Source organism: Cucumis melo, chromosome 12, assembly GCF_025177605.1.
Source record: "Cucumis melo cultivar AY chromosome 12, USDA_Cmelo_AY_1.0, whole genome shotgun sequence".
Classification (NCBI taxonomy): domain Eukaryota; kingdom Viridiplantae; phylum Streptophyta; class Magnoliopsida; order Cucurbitales; family Cucurbitaceae; genus Cucumis; species Cucumis melo.
Genome location: NC_066868.1, coordinates 5,444,980 through 5,462,231, shown reverse-complemented (window position 1 = coordinate 5,462,231; position 17,252 = coordinate 5,444,980). Strand labels below are relative to the sequence as shown.

At 31.3% G+C, this 17,252-nt stretch overlaps 1 protein-coding gene and 1 long non-coding RNA gene across 2 annotated transcripts; both read right to left on the bottom strand.

Annotated features, from left to right (window-relative positions):
* Window positions 1-11,343: 11,343 nt before the first annotated feature.
* Window positions 11,344-12,629, bottom strand: LOC103501671 (LOB domain-containing protein 1-like). The gene is made up of 2 exons (XM_008465328.3): window positions 12,345-12,629; window positions 11,344-11,946 (listed from the first exon to the last, which is right to left on the bottom strand). The coding sequence occupies exons 1-2, from the start codon at window positions 12,591-12,593 to the stop codon at window positions 11,581-11,583; spliced, it is 615 nt and encodes a 204-aa protein (XP_008463550.2). The 5' UTR covers window positions 12,594-12,629; the 3' UTR covers window positions 11,344-11,580.
* A 3,055-nt stretch (window positions 12,630-15,684) lies between these two features.
* On the bottom strand, window positions 15,685-16,792 carry LOC127144509 (uncharacterized). The gene is made up of 3 exons (XR_007816253.1): window positions 16,670-16,792; window positions 16,359-16,572; window positions 15,685-15,750 (listed from the first exon to the last, which is right to left on the bottom strand). It is a non-coding gene; the product is annotated as an uncharacterized LOC127144509 (long non-coding RNA).
* Between the last annotated feature and the right edge of the window lie 460 nt (window positions 16,793-17,252).

The window sequence follows — 17,252 nt, the reverse complement described above, 5'->3', positions numbered from 1 at the left end:
GTATAGGTTTATTTTGTAATTCAAAATTACAAAATTGCAAAAATCTTTTTCCAAGTTGAAAAAATGCCCCTTAAATAGACTATTTACATGCAAAATTACATATAATTAGTTTATTAAAACTCAACAACTAGCATTCCACTAATATTTAGTGGAATTAATCACCATTCCATTATCTCTTAGTGGGCTAGGTGTCATCACCATATGCTTCCACATAGCTAACTAAGAGTTAGTGGGATTATCCAACAAACTTTGGTCAATGGACAAAATGGTCATTTGACCATTAAAAGTCAAAGTGACTTTTTCTAGTCAAAAGTCAGCTTTTTGACTTTTTACCATTTTGTCCGTCTTGACTAATTTCGACCTCCCGAGCATGAATCCACATTCATTTTTCTAAAATTCAAATCATATTTGAATATAAAGCCGGTCAAACTTTGACTTTTTAAGTCAAAAGTCAACACTTTGACTTTTTACAACTTTGACATTTTTTATCAATTTCGAGCTTCCAAATATGAATTCATATTTATATTTTTAATATTTAAATCATATTTAAACTATAAAGCTCTATAACCGACGACTATATCACATATATTCGTCAATTTCTCTCTTTCTACCTAATCTAACAATGAGAATTATTCCAACAAAGTTGTTCTAAGTTAATTCCATATAAGCTAGTAGGGGAACCTAATGGACCTATAGATCATGGGCTCCAACGATCCGAGATTAACTGGCTAAACTCTTTGAGACCAAGCTAATCAACATTCGTTAACTAACGAGTCATTCCACAAAGTCTCGTAGCTGCACTCCCCTCACCATAGATATATTTCTATCCATTTGATATAACCATGATCAGTATGTTAATCCTTCATAGGTTGTTCGTAACCTCGGCTGGGTTAAAATACCGTTTTACCCCCGAGACTACTTCTTGTTCCTTAAGTCTCACTGATCCACTATTGAACATTTGGTTTAATGTCCAACCTATAAACCGAATCCCTCTCAGGCTAATGAGAGGGGGGGATCCCTTGTTTAAGACTTGGATTCAGTCCTTAAGGGAACAACTTATCTACTAACCCCAAAGCGGGTAGGTGTGAATTCCATCTTGCACCCTACAGAGCGAGCCGCATCCATAGTGTTTCCGAAATAAGGCGCCCAACCTTATTCATACACTATAGACCGTTTGGGCAATAAACTCGAACTTGATCCACATTTATGTCTCTACATAAAATTCAAGTCTACACTAGATAGCCTCGGGACATTAGTTATTTGATTCAAGATTATAGTATTCTATTTTCACTAATAAGTTCTAAATAATCACTTTATTGAATAAAATATAATTTTAATTAGAAACTACAAGTTTTAGGACATAAATTCCAACACAAATTTCCTTACTTTTCTTTGTTGTACTCAAAACAAAATGGTACTTGACATATTGGTTTGTCTTTTTTCCTTTCTTCTGAATAAGCGACTCGTTGTCAATGCAAGCTGTGAATTATTTTTCATTATATTTTACTGCACAACAGATAGAGGAATTTTCAGTATGGTACTGATTTTCCAAGTTTTAACAAATTCATTGTTGTGCTAATCTCCTATTAAATTATGTTCTTTTAGTGTCATGTAAAATGTTATATCTTGTTATCAGCTACTATGGTAGAATGTTATATCATTTTAGTATGTTTTAGATGTAATCAGCTTTGGCCTTTTGGCATTCCTGAAATGAAAGCTAAGTAATATTTTGTGTCTTTAAATGTTAGAAATCTGCAGTGCATACTGGTCTTAGTAGATATTTATCAGAATATATTATTATCTCTTATCGATAAACATTGAAACTTTTTGGTTTTTTCTATATTTATAAATATTTTTTACAGTTTCACTATTTAAAACAATGACCAAATCTTACTTTATGAAATTGGAAAATTCTTTTCTTTGGAGATTGAGGTTTAGTTTTTATTGAGATTAATTTAGTTTATGAGTTTCATTGTCTTGTTGAATTTATTTCTTTTCATAAGTTTGGTTTGTTTTTATTTGTTTAAGTTTTGTATTGTTATGTTTCATTGACTGCCATTAAAAATTTATGTTGTTACATTTATTTAGTTCATTGATTTCCCTTTTGTTTTAAAAAATGATGCATTTCTTATGGATTTGAATTTGGAGCAGTGGCTAAGATGCTTACTTAGATTAAGACTTGTAAGTCTTAAGGAATGATATTTAAATTTTTTGGCGCTTTTCATCAAACTTTTTGTGGGTTCTTTGAGTTTCATTTGTTGGGTTGTTGTTGTTTATTTTTTTGTCATAGTACATTCTTTCATATATTCCTAAATGAAAGCATAGGTTCTTCTAGTTTTTGATTGACTTATTTTGATATAATAATCCTTAAATTTTATGTGGCTCGTTGACTACAATGCAGCCTTCGCATCTATTTGCTTCATGATATTGCTTGGATTTGTGGATGATGTTCTGAATGAATCTTGAAGAGTGTGATTATTTTTTACTTAGTTTACTCACTCAATTGTAAGACTTTAATTTATTCTGACACGAAGTCTCTTATTTGTCGTAAAGATCAAGAAACTGCTATTGCCGTTGTGATTTCAAGATTTTTTTTAATTTTATTTTTTTCTTTGGAAATTACCTTACAAATTTCATATTGAAAGGATTTAAATTTCGAATTAATATTCTAGAGGATCACCAAGAATCCTGCTTATGAACGAAACTTCTGTTTTTTCTTCTCTTTTTTCCAAAAGAGAGACAAACTACTCAAGTCGAAGGCAAATAGAAATTAGCTCCAACAAACCGCCTAAAAAAGAACACCTCAAAAAATATATGATCAAAAGCCTATTTATCGAGAATGCACTCCAATGAGACCTAAACGCCAAAATGAAGCAGGAAAGTTTCTATACAACAGGCAAGGAGTAAATTCTCCTTTAACGCAACTAACAATGAGAAAAGTTTGACTATCTTCCAAAGTTCAAAAAACCAAGTGCTGCAATCCGTGGGCCTTGAAGTAACACAAAACCATGGGAAGGGGCAGTAAGTAATTAACTCATTTAACTCCCTTTCAACCAAAAGCACTTTTGGACTAGAAGTAAAATACAGATTACCAGAGGAAAAATAGAGTAAAGGTAGTGTGAGATAAAAGCATTTGTTTCCAATAGTGAGTGTAAAGGTGAAGGTATTGGGTAAACCAACTAAAAAGAACTGTCAATCCATCGATCCTCCTAAAAACATATCAAACACCAATTTGTTATTTGTTATTGTTTGTGGCAGATTGATTTAGTTCTCGAAAAGTTTTTTTTAAGATGGTGTAGTTAAGCGTGAGCATTTGTGGATCACTTCCAAACTCTAGTCTGTTCCTTGTTACACATTATTCCAAACTTCGGTTCTTGTGAGTTTTAGTATCGTTTTTTAAAATATTTTGGTTTAGATTGTAGATATTTTTATGCTTGTACTGCTTTTCTTTTTTGGATTTGATTTTTCTCTTTGATCTTAAATTAATCTATGATCTATATATACTATGCTAGATGTTTGCAGATTTAAGTTGTTCTACCTCATGTGCCCGTGCAAGAGTTCATGGTACAAAAACAATATGTCCTCCTGACTAGTGGTGTGTATGTGAATGTGTTGTGTTGTTGAAGTGAATGTATTGTGTTGTTGAAGTGAATGTATTGTGTTGTTGAAGTGAATGTGTTGTGTATGTGAATGTGCTGTGTGTGTGAATATATGTATGTGAATGTGCTACAGTTAAATGAACTGAATGTAATTGAATGTAAACCTTTCTTATATTCTTATCTTGATGTGTAGAGTCATACTCTAAAATTTCATTTCGTTTTCTTACTAGATTTTGTAAGAATCCATTAGAGCAGTGAAGCTATATTTGTGGCAATTGATTGATTTATAGGCCTTTTTATAGGTTTGGTAGCAAAATTTTGGTTTAAATGTACTTATTTAAATAGCTTGTTGGTACCAAAACATGTATGTTCATTCTATTATTGTGCAAACTCTTTACCAATAAGTGTATAAATATTACGAAGTTTATGTTAGCGTATATATATTAAAGCGTTCACGATTTATTTCCATATGGACGTGTTGTATAGTACTTTGTGCTTGAATTGATTTGTGTAATGGCAGGGGGGCAAGAAAAATAGGGTTTGAAAAAAAATTATGACATTTGAATTTCTTTAAAAAAAAACTGTCATGGAAAAGGTGTTCTTGACAGTAAATTAAGTCATGGTAGGTGAAATGATCATAGTTAATCAGTGTCATAAAATATAAATAATGACATTTATTATATTTGTCAAGAATACTCAATATGTGACATTTATTTTCTGTCATAAATATAAATAATGACAGTTATCATCTATCATCAATAAGAGATATGTGACATTCATTTTCTGTCATGAAAAACACCTATTGTGACAGTTTTTTCAAGCTGTCATAATATACTCTTCATGACTACTGGAACAATGAATGCAAATAACTGTCACGAAATTTAACTATGACAACGTTTAACTGTCATCGTTGGCCTTTTTTCTAGTAGTGAGCAAGTAATTTTGCAAATACAAGATTTTGACTCGATAATAAGCACACATGTGACCATATATTGGATGCATCAATTAATACCATGAAATACTTAAAATGGTCCGCTTTGTAGGCTAATAGGTCAACATATATCACCATGAATTCATTCTAAAAATATAGGTGATTCGATTCCCACTTTTAGCTACTAATGGTACAATTATTAATTTGCATTGAGAGCAAATATCACATAATAGTTTACTTGATTGAAGAATCTTTTGATTCTTTAATGGGTGTCCATTGGAATTCTCAATAATTTTTCTCGTCATGATAAACCTTGGATGGCCTAATATGTCATGCCAAATAGCAAATATATATGGATTTGTGGACTTTACATTCATCGTTGTACATGTTTCACTTATTCGTATGTCATGAGTATAATATGATCCAGAAGATAAATTAAAGCAGATAGCTCTTCTAATGTACATTTTTTATTTAAGCCAATAAAGATAATATAAAGATACCATTACAATATGATAACCATTGCAACATATATTTTTAAAACTCTAAAGATTTATTTTTGATTGATTAGAAAATAACGCATTGTTAATATTAAATTTTGTTCATCGAAGCAAAATAACATCTGATTTTTCAAAGCTTTCATTCAGGTTTCTACGTAAAACCTGGTATTGGATTTACTTTTGCATTCAACATAGTCAATTTGGAAAAATATTTTTTAGTTGTAAGTATTGTGTGTGTGGTTTTGCTATCTTCCAGACATAAATCTTATTTGCTCATTTACGATTCATCCAACGTATGAAAATCATGCATATTTCTTCATTAAAATGAAATAATTACAATAAGTAAAAGAACACTTGGAATGTTCAAGGTTAAATATTAATAAAAACAAAACATGAAGATAGATAACAAAATAACAACATTATTCTAGATATTCTCAAAGTCAAGAGAAAGATTTGATGTTCCATCAACTGCGTCGATCTTCACTTCAAGAGTTTCAAAGAAATTTGCATATCTAAATTAGTCATGTTTGTAGCCACCTAATTTTCTCCGACATTATTTAAAATTAATTTAATTACTAGATTAATTTTTGCCTTAATTTGGCTTATTTTTAATTTTTTGATTAACTACTTTTCTTTAAAAAAGTATTATTTAACTACTTTTTTAGTTTTGTAGGTAGTTTGGTTAAAGTAACTAAACCATTTAATTAGGATAACTAAGGTGGGTGGAGAAATACTCAAATGGTAACTTTTTGAAATTGGTTTCTTAATAAAGACTCCATGCCATTTTGAAATGAATGCTAAAGTTGTTATTATTTTCAAATTAAAAAAAAAAAAAACTAGTCATTTTGAATTTTTAGCCAAAAATGCTTTTTAGCCATTTGAAGAAGCATTTTTGGCTATAAATAATCTCTTCTTTCTCATCCATGACACAACACAACAAAAAGAAAATGCCTAAAAAAAACCTATAAATTTTTACAACCTCCACATCCTCTCTTCTTCATCTAAATCTCTAACCTTCATATCCTCTACTTCTTTTAATCTTCATATCTTCTTAAAAAAAAACCAAAAGATCTACAACATATATTTTATTTTCTCTTCTAGCAACCCCTGTAATCTTCATCTTTCTCCCTACAATGCTAAGAATCCAACATAAAAAAAACTCTAACTTAGTTGGAGGTATATGTTAGGACTTTGGTCCCAATAATCCACACCTCAAACAAGTGAGTTAAGTGTGTTAGAATTTCAACATTTCTTTCATTTCTTTTTTTCCTCTTCTTCTTCTTTTTATTTTGTTTATTTTCCTCCAAAGTTCTTTATTTTTTCTTATTCTTACTATTCTCATTATTTTATTTATCTTTCTTCAAGCTTCCATAAAAAAATGTAAAATAAATAAAATAAATAAAAATAAAAAAAAGACTAAATGATTAATATTTGGGTCTATTCAAAAATATAAAAAGGACAAAATATTTACACTGTATAGAACAATTCTAAAAACGGAAAAAACCCACAGGTCCACCGTGTAAAATACCAAAAATACCCCGTCAACAACGCGCGCGTAAATATGTTTGGTACAACAACGCGCGCGTAATATATTTGGTACACGATCATTTAGATTTAACTATTGTTTGATACACGATCATTTAGATTTGGTTACAGTTTATTTTTTCAATTATATCGTTTAATTTTGTTACACGATAGTTTAGATTTGGACACAAATCTAAACAATTTTTTTTTCAAAATATCATACACAATCGTTTAGATTTGGTAACAATTTATTTTTTCAATTCTATCATTTAATTTTGTTACATGATTGTTTAATTTGGTTACGTTTAAATTTGGTTACATGATCGGGACCCAAATCTAAACGATTTTTTTTCAAAACTTGGTACACGATTGTTTAGATTTGGCTAAATGATTTTTTAAAATTTTTTTGCTACACAATCGTTTATTGTTTTATACGATCGTTTAGATATGTCTATAGGATCGTTTAGATTTGGCTAAACAATTTTTTTAACATTTGTTGGTACACGATCATTTAGATTTGTTGATTTCTTTTTTTACACGATCGTTTACATTTGGCTACTCCAATCTAAATGATTTTTTTCAAGATTTTTTATATATGATTTTCTAGATTTTGTTATTTTTTTGTACACGATCGTTTAAATTTGGATAGATTTGGTTATCCAAATTTAAACGACGTAAAAAAAGAAAGAGGAAAAGAAGAAAGACGATGGAAAGAAATTACAAGGAAAAAAAAAAGAAAAAGAAGAAAGACGATAGAAAGATTAAACAACATAAAAAAGAATAGAAAAGAAGAAAGACAATGAAAATATTAAACAACATAAAAAAGAATAAAAAAAAGAAGAAAGACAGGTGAAAGAAATTGCAAAATCAGAAAAGAAGAAATACGATGGAAAGAAATCGCAGTGAAAAAAAAAAGAAAAGAAGAAATATGATAGAAAGATTTAATGACGTAAAAAAACAATTGAAAAATATGAAAGATGATGTAAAAGAAATCACAGGAAAAAAGAAGAGGAAAAGAAAAAAGATGATGAAAGAAATCGAAGAGGAAGACGATGAAAGAAATATTTAAAAAATAGCTAACTTTTTAGATTTTGTTACACGGGCCGTAAATAGTTTGGTAGTTTGTTACATTTATGTAAGTTTCCCTTAATATTTGCTCATTATTCTTGTTCTTATTTCTCTACTTTTCTTTCTCTTATAATTAATTATTTATTATATTTTGAGTTTCTCTTATATATATATATAAATAATATATATATATATATATTATTTATTTATTCGTTACATATTTCTTCCTACCTTGTTGTTTATCTCATTTTTATTTCTTATTATGTCTTTCCTTGATTAATTTATTCTTAAGCTTTATTCTCTACATTTATTTTGTCTTTATTTTTTTTATATGTGTAATTAGCATTTTTTTCTTTTTATAGCATTTATTTTGCTTCTTTAATATTTTCTTATCTTGATTATTGCTTCTTTAATATTTTTCTCATCTTAATTATTGCTTCTTTAACATCTTTCTCATTTTTATTATTGCTTCTTTCCCTTCTTTTGTGTTTAATTTAATATGATATTGCTAATAATTATTTAAATTTGTTAACATTTTAAATTATTTTTTTTAAAAAAACACCCGACGATGGAATCTAAGAAATTTAGAAGTCCGATTTCTTAGAATACTTGAGATGAGGAAATCGATTATTTGAAAGTTATGTTTTTATTAAAATCTCAATATATTATTTTATGTTTGTATAATTTATTATGATGTTTCTTTACTCTCGTTTCTACTTATCTAATTTTTTTATAAGTCTCATTTTGTTTCTTATTTAAAATTTTCAACTTTTTCTAACTAAAACTTTTAATGTTTTAAAATCCTTCTAATTTTTAAAATTCTCTAAGTTTTAAAAATCTTTCACAAAACATATGTTTTTAAATCATTTAGAAAAGTTTTCTTCAAAGTTATATTCTTTATTTTATGTTTTTCAAACGTTCAAAATTTAATCTATGATTTCATAAGGTTTCTTAATCAATCTTTTCTAATAACTTATATTGTTTTTCTTAAACAAAATCCTGCGACGGACTCTAGAAAATTTGGAAGTCCGATTTACTAGAATTCTTGAGGTGATGGATCACGTCTTTGGAAGTCCAAGATTTGATCCTAAGAAAAAATTATTTTAATTAATGTTTTTTAAAAAATCTCTTTATTAGAAGACTATTCCTATGACAGATTTTGAGAAATTGTACTAATATCTCACTCTCTTAAGGTGTGAAGATTTTCTTCAATATAGTCTAATTGATGGAATGTTTTCCACTTATTTTATAAGACTATTGCTTCAAATTTGGAGTAATGAGAGGTAAAATAAGATATTCGTTTTAAAAGAAGTTAAAGAATATTTTCAATTCAAGATTTGAAATTTGGTCACAGTTATCTAAACGGGTGTTGTGAGGTGTTAATACTTTTCTTATACACAAATGACTCCCGAATTTAACTTTAGTTTTCGCAGTCTCGAATTCAACTCTAGTTTTCGCAGACCATATATTTTAATGATTTTATTTAAAAAGTGTTTATTCTATTTCAGTGTCCAATCACACTGTAAAAATGATTGGTGACAACTCCTATTTTATTTTAAAACTAACTTATTTTGTGGACGTTACCCGCTCCGCGTCATCTAAGACACGTGGCAACAAGGTTGGATGGATCAAATATCCTTATTTTCATAGGCACAATTTGTTTTTACATTTTTCTTTTTTTTTTCTTTTCTAAGAAAGCTTAATATAAATCAACGAAGTGTTTCGATGTATGACAAACATGTGACAAATGTCTAGTTACACCATATCGGTCATACTTCTTCATCACCTTTTGAATTCTTATTTTGTAGTGCTTTCCTTTTGCGATCATCGTTTTGTATAGTTCTTTTGAAATTTGTATTATTAGAACGACGCCACCAAAATAATAATTATTTTTCCTCTGTCATGGTCTCTACCATGACCATGACCATGACCACGACCACGACCATAGTTTCGTCCACGATTAAAATTCAGAATATTCGCTTCTGGGAATAGTTTTGTTCCAGTTGGTCGAGATTCAAAGTTTTTCATAAATAGCTTGTTATTTTGTTCGGCATGCAACAAGAAAACATGAGATGAGTTTAAAATATTTCTTAAAAGCTTTGTCTCATATTGTTGCAGGAGCATATTCAAGATACAAAAGGTAGAAAATGTCTTCTCCAGCATGTCCGCATCAATACTTTTTTCTCTGCATAACAACAATTTTGAACGAGTTTTGAATAATTCAAAATTATAATCACTTATTGATTTAAAATCTTGTAGCCTCAAATATATCCAATCATAATGAGCTCGAGGAAGATGAACATATTTTAAATGATCATACCTTTTTTTTTATTATTTTTTTTTAGTTTATTCCACAACATATGAGAATCTTTTATTGTTAAATATTTTGACTTCAAATCTTCATGAACACGACTTTCGCTTTTTCTTGATTGGTAAGCATTTCATTCTTTAATTGTATTTTCGAGGTTCATGGTGTCGAGATGCATCTCAGCATTAAGAACCAATGACAAATAATTGCAACTATTAATGTGATGGGTATAAATTCTAGTTTTGCAAGGTTTTCCATGATAACACTATCACAAAATATTCTAATTATATTAGAAATTTAATATACATCAAATATGCAAAACAACATTTTAAAGTGAGAGAAAATCGATCTATCTTCAGGACCTAACTTTCGCAAAGAAGATGACTAGAGCTCGTGCTGATAACATGTTGTAAAAATAAGGTAAATCGAAACGCGAAAATCAAGAAAATGTAATATCAAAATAATTATAATATAATATATAAAAAATATAAAAAAATTTAAAAGTTAAAGGAAAAAATTATCTAAAAAATATTCCACTTTTTCCAAATATTTTGGGATTTTAACCAAGGTGTGTCTTACAAAACCCACCAAATGCAACTTAGGGCTAGGGTTGGCATCTTAAGACACTCTCATGCTATGAAGTGACACTGGGCATGATGAATAATTTATATCTATTTTTTTAATATTTTATTATTATTATTGTTGTTATTATTATTATTATTTCTTCAATAAGCTAATGATTACTTTAATTCCTATATAATTTTCTTAAATAATTTTAGGCTAAATAACAAAAAAAAAAAAAAAAAAAAAAAACAAAAAAATCCTAAATTTTGTGTTTTGAGTAAAAACTCTTATGAAACTTTCGGAAGTATAAAACTCTTATGAAATTTTGTATTTATCAGAAAATTAATTTAGTCAATATTGGTAAAAATCGATCGCCTATTATTTAAAAAGAAAAAAATAAATCACATATCAATTTTATTTAATAAAAAAATCAATCACATATTTAATTTATTTTTTAAAATATATTTTAATTGTATATAAATAGTATGACCTTTGATCATTTAAAAACAACCTTGTTCAGTCATTTTGACTTATTTAAATTGGAACCATGAAAGATTTAACAACTCTTAATCAATATTACCTTAAAGTCTATAATAATCAACATAAACATAATTCAATTTGCATAAAATTTGTATTATACTTTTAAAAATAGATATTTGATTTTTTAGCACACGTAGATTAAACTTAGATCTAAGAAAGGAAACATCTTTAGTCATTTTATAAATGGGGTTGCTACAATTGACACCACACTTTGAGTAAAAACATTTTGACAAATATGTTCCTTTTCTTCACACATCAATGTTAAGAAGTTAATGGTAGGTAACCAAAAAAAGAAAAAAGAAGAAGAAGATATATACTAAGATATAATATATTTCGCACTAATCTAGTCTCTAGTAACCATCGGTCCTTTTTCTTCACTCCACTTTTCTTGGTTTTAAGGGAGCAAATGAGGAACCCATCTAACCTAACAACTGCCTAATATTACCCGATAATCAACTACCTAACTTTCATATGTTCTACTAAAAACCAATCCAACTTTGACTTCCCAAAACCTTTGTCTTAGAAATCTCAAGTTTCTCTTTTTCTTTTTCATGTCCAAAGAGGGTCCCAAATATTGCTATCCTCAAACAAAGATGTGTACCCTTGGTAGTTTTGAGGAGTGGCAATGTTGAAATTGTTGTCAAGTGAGCGGTGGTCCGGCAGGAGCGACAATGATGACATCGGTGGTGGCGTTTGGGCTAATTCCTTGCAAATCAGAGCCACCAAATTGGTTTGGTGGCAATGGATATTGACAAGCTCAGCTTGTGTCTTGGCTAGCTCTGCTTGCAATTCGTTTATCTGTTTTTGAAGCTGACAAATGGCCCCTGCACATCCATAAACTGGATCTCTAATTCTTGCACTTGCTTCATATACTAAACTACTCACTGCATCAGCCCTTTGTGAATCTGGAAGATCCTGAAGAATTCAATAAAGCGATTAATATGATGGGTTGTTCTGTGAGGACATTAATCAAACAGTTGGGGTGCTTTCATTTGATTCTACTAATTTACATGATGCTTGAATATTATAGCTTCAAATTTTCATCAAGAAAAAGCAATTAAACAGAATAGGATTGTGAATTCTTCATAGATTATTAGGATTTCGTTTGATCAATTTCAGTACTAACTTCATTCCAGCCAGAGATGACTTTAATTGCTCAAACAGAATTCCCAAACTAATTCGATGGTTTTTCGTTAAGTTTTTAAGGTCAAATTTCAATTTCCAGAACGGAATCCATAATCTCTAAACCTAGAAACAAGAAGATAACACGCGAAATTTGAAAGAGAAACAGAAAATTGGGATTAAGGAAGTACCAGAAGCAATTTGATGATGTTGCTAGCGCCGAAGATACGGTGAGCAATGGTGAACTTGAGAGGATCAGAGGGAGGAAAATAGGGCGCCAATACGCATTTCTCTGCGCATCTCCGCCGCAGAATCTTGCACGCCGCACATGGACTGACCACCACGGGGGCCTGAACAGTCGGGGGCGGTAAAGGAGACGGCGACGGGGACTGAGAAAGGAGTGTTGAAGTCGGGCTGGATTTTACCTCCCTAGACTCCATTTTAGACTGGGTAGAAAGAGAGAAATGAAGTTGGTTTTGGCTGTGAAGAAGAATGAAGAATATAATATATATAGAGACGAAATGAAGAAGAAGAGATGACGTCATAAGTTGAAATAAGAAATAAAATTGGACTTTTAAGTTCATTTTTTGTAGACTTAGACACCCTGGCTGCTTATAAATTTAATTTATAACATAAGTTATAATTTTTCTTCTAAACTTTAATTACATCAAAATATCACTTTTGTTTTTTTGTTTTTTTTTTTTTTTTAATTTAGAGTTTTTTACAATTTTGTCTTTCTATTTTGAACAAAAAATACTTATAGATATTTAACTTTTAGAAGAATAAAACAACCATAAGTTGCAACTTGGATTATATTTAAGAAGTAGAACTGAAATTAGACATATGAACGTGCAAGAAGAAAATTAAACATCTTAAAGTTCATCGACTCAAATAAAATTTTAGCATTTAATTTAAACACCGTTTTAGTAATTATCAAATATAGTGCTAGTTTATATATCTTATTAAATATATAAACTTTAAAGTTATGAATTCATGAAAGTTGTGAACTTCTAGGCCAAATAAGAAGTGAAGTTTATAATTTTTACTTTCAAATTTATTGGCCTAAACATATCCTAAGTATATTCATTTTTACTAATTATTTATACAAACAAACAATGTAATTTTGAATATGTGCATTATCGATCATATTAGTTATCTTATGTATAAAAGTTCATTTTTTGTCAGAGTAAACTTAGTTTGAAGGTTGAAATTCCCCCTACTATCACTTAGTGATATAAAAATTCGAAGTTCTAATAAGGAGGAATCCAATTGATGAATCCTTAATATCAAATTCTAAAACCCTTAAATTAATTTAATAACAACTGAATGAGATGAGTTAAATTTAGATTATCGTTTGATGAAGTATCAAGAAACAAGGAGAATTAGTTTCTCACTCCATAAGTAAGATGATCAAACTTATCTAAACGTTATTGACATGCAATCTTGAATCTAGAATAAAAAGTGTCATCTATAAAAGAATTTCTTTCGATAGAAAAACCTTAAACTTTAATTGTAAAAAAACTTACTTAAAACAACCTAAAGCGAGGTGCTACCATGCAAAAATGTAATGTATTGGAAAAAGACTAAATTATAAAATTGAAAAATATTAAAATTGTATTAACACAAATGCATACTTTCAAAATCAAATGTCAATAATGATAGTTGAGAACCAAATAATAAACAAAAAGTAGAGATCAATTTTGAATTTATTTACAACAACACAAAAATTTGTCTATAGTACAAAGATTAAAAGTACGTAGAACACGTGGCAAAAGTCAAAATTAGCATAATAACTTAACTGTGATAGTAACTACATTATGAACCTCGGATTATAGGTTCGTTTCCTCCCATCCCACATTAATACAAAATTATTTTTTAAAATTTTGAAAATGCCATTTTAAGAAATTAAAAAAGAAGCCTCAAATTAAACCCCCAAAAAAAAAAAAAAAAAAGGTTAAGATTAAAATAATATTTAAATAACTCATCCTTCTTTTTTTTTTTTTTGGAATACTTGTAGGAAAATTCTACGGATTGGAAAAATATGCTGCCCCTCTTTCTAGACTAAAAGATTGAAGAAAATGGAAAACGTAAATTCCTATATTTGAACCATAAAAGAAGGTACCCATTGTACCCTTTTCTTTTTATTTTCTATAGATAAAAACGACCAACATCAACAAATCACTCCTTGAAGTTGTAGATTTATTCATTCTTTTCCAAAAAAAAAAAAAAAAACATATACTTAACAAGAAAATCTTCGACCACAATTGGAAGAGGGACTTTATCTTGAAACAAAAAGGATAGAATCTTGAGGAAACCATTGTTGCAACGCCACTTCTATGAGACTATCGATGCATAATGTCTTGAGGTAATTAATTGTTTTTGTAGGGTGATGCAAGGATCCTAGCTACAACCAGTTTGTGGATTTGAGGAAAGAAGTTGAGCCTATACCCAATGAAGTAAAGGTGATGGTGTTTGAGGTTGAAAAGAATTTGGTCTACCTTTTGTATTACCTAATACATTCTTTCGGGTCATTTGTGTTTTTTTTGTTTCACCTAACTATGTTAAACAATTAAACAATGTAAACTCCACCAATCTAATAAAAACAATATTTGATGGATTTTTCAAGAGCTATATCGATTTAAGTAGGAAGAGATCGAAAAAGTATGAGAACCTCAATTAGTCTTGATAGACAAGTCAATTCTAACAGTCATGGTTAACTATTCTTATTTTCCAGCCAAGTTACAATTTAATTGATTTCTTTGTTTATTTTTGTTGTTTGCTTTTCCTCCCTAGCTTAGTTTTTATTTTGTTTCTTTTACAATACTATTTTTTTAACTTATAAATTGAAAAAGGGAAATCTTTGGTGGAGTGATCCATTGCAAGAAAAAAAATGGTGACAATCCTTCTCTACTTTGAAAAAAATAATCTCTTTATTATCTTCTTATTTTCAAACTTTGACGTAAACAATCCTGCAAACAAAATTTCTACAAAAATAAATAAATATGATATCTACCTCTAAACTTAATCCTGCAAACAAATTGTTTACAAAAATGAATAAAGAAAGAAATAAAGAAAACTTTTAGGGATTTTTTAAAAAAAACATAACAAACCGACAAAATATTTATACTTTGTAAAACAATTCTGAAAACGGAAAAAACTCACATACCTACGATGGAAAATACAAAAAATGCTCTAGTTAACATGTAATCAATAGGTCACACACGCGCATGTAATTCTTCTTTTAAACAATCATAGTACGCAATCGTGTATGTAACGACCCAACTCCTTATACTGAATCGAAGTCATTACTAAATATAGAACAAGTGGTTTAAGTCATAAAATTTAGTAAAACGCATAAGGTTTGAGAAACTTTATTTATGAAAATTCAAACAAGGTAGTTATGCAAAAAAATGAAATGCGTTCTAAAGTCCTACTCGGGCCCTATCTACATAAAAAGATGGTAAGTAATGAAGAATACTCAAACTCAGGTACTAAAGTCAAAAAAACAAGAATAAGCGCAAGCAGGAGTCTCTATGGCTCGCCACGGTCACTTCGGGTCGCTCGCCAGCTTGCCTTTGCCCTTGCCTCGTCCTCTACCTGAAAACATGACATGAAGAGAGTGAGTATAAAATACTCAGTAAGGGACCCACTACTAGTCCCACTAGGTGCCTGTTAACTTCCTGTCAGAGTCCTGTAACTGGTACCCAATCTCTGGTACGTTCCCGAACACGTGCAACATGCGCTCCCGTAGGAACGTAACTCTGGTCTTCGGTGCCCCGGGGGACGCCTAGGACAATCGGGATGCGAGGACCCCGTCGAGTCACTCGAGTCATATCTATATCCATGCTAGACTGGTGTCCCGTCGGACCGCGCAGTCCTAAATAGGTGGTGATCCCGAAGGACACCCATGCAGGTACGACTCTAACAGGTTAAGCTAACAGGTACCCTAATCGCAGTATACATACACATGGCGTCATCATATAACATTACAGATAAATCATCATTACCCTCTCCATCTCGACACCCGTCGTACAGCCATAACAGTTCTCGTTATCACAACAACATGCTATAATATAACCATATCATCATTTGCATCATACTATCATTTATTTCATGCATCGTGCAGTCTAGTCCTCAACATGCACAATTGAAGGTATACGTGATCTCATAATTCTAAACATGGAGCTAGTAGTAGAATCTCTTACTTGGAGATTTACTTGGCGAGTTCTAACCGCGAGGCAAGTGTGCTTTCCAAGCAACGAGGTCCTAACTGTTTAATACGCCGAAATTCGTAATTAAGTCACCAACGACTAACGGTTCAAACTCAGTTGAAATGACTTACCCTAGAAAGAGGTTGCAATGCTCGAGCCCCTACTGAAGAAATCCCACACTGCAGCAGTTACTTGGTCCAAGACGTCCCTTAAGGAAAATAATTTAATTTAGTTCCAAATTAAATTATTTAGTGTCCAAAACATTGAGTCTTATTGGGTAATGCCAAAATAATTAATTAATTTACCAAAAATTAGGTGGAAGGAGCCAAATTAGGCTTGGCGGCTCGGCTGGAAAAAGGACAGGGATCGGCTCGGCTTGGAGGTTGAAGACCGGCTCGGCTCGCGGCGCAGACAGGCGCGGCTCGTGGTGCAGACAGGCGCGACTCGGCTTGGTACAGCGGCTACGCACGTGCGGCTCGCACGCGGGCGCTGCTCGGCTCGCGGGTGCACGTGGCTCGGGTTTCGGGTCGGAGGCACGCGGCGCGGGCCGGGCCTCGGTCACAGAGCGGGCTTCGGCCGAGTCGGGTCCTCACGCGACGAGGCGCTGGCTTTCGGATCCGGGTGGCGCGACGGCTGTGGGTGGTCCGACTACACCACGGCTTCGCTCGGCGACGGCTACAGACGGACGCTCGGCTGCGCTGCGTCGGATCGAAGCGGCGCGACGCGGCTGGCTGACGGATCGGTTGCGGATCGCGAAGGGTGACGCGGCTCGGCTTCGGGCGACGGCTGCGAGAGACGGCTGCTCCGACGGACGCTCGGCGTGCACGGATCGACTTGGACGATTCTTCCGACGCGGCTGGAAGCTCGGCGACGGCTCGGTTTTGACTG

Bases quoted from the DNA above. Each gene is read 5' to 3' on its own strand.
- LOC103501671 (XM_008465328.3), bottom strand. From the start codon at position 12,593: ATGGAGTCTAGGGAGGTAAAATCCAGCCCGACTTCAACACTCCTTTCT. The intron at 11,947-12,344 runs GTACTTCCTTAA...TGAATTCTTCAG, and splicing joins ACATCATCAAATTGCTTCTG to GATCTTCCAGATTCACAAAG.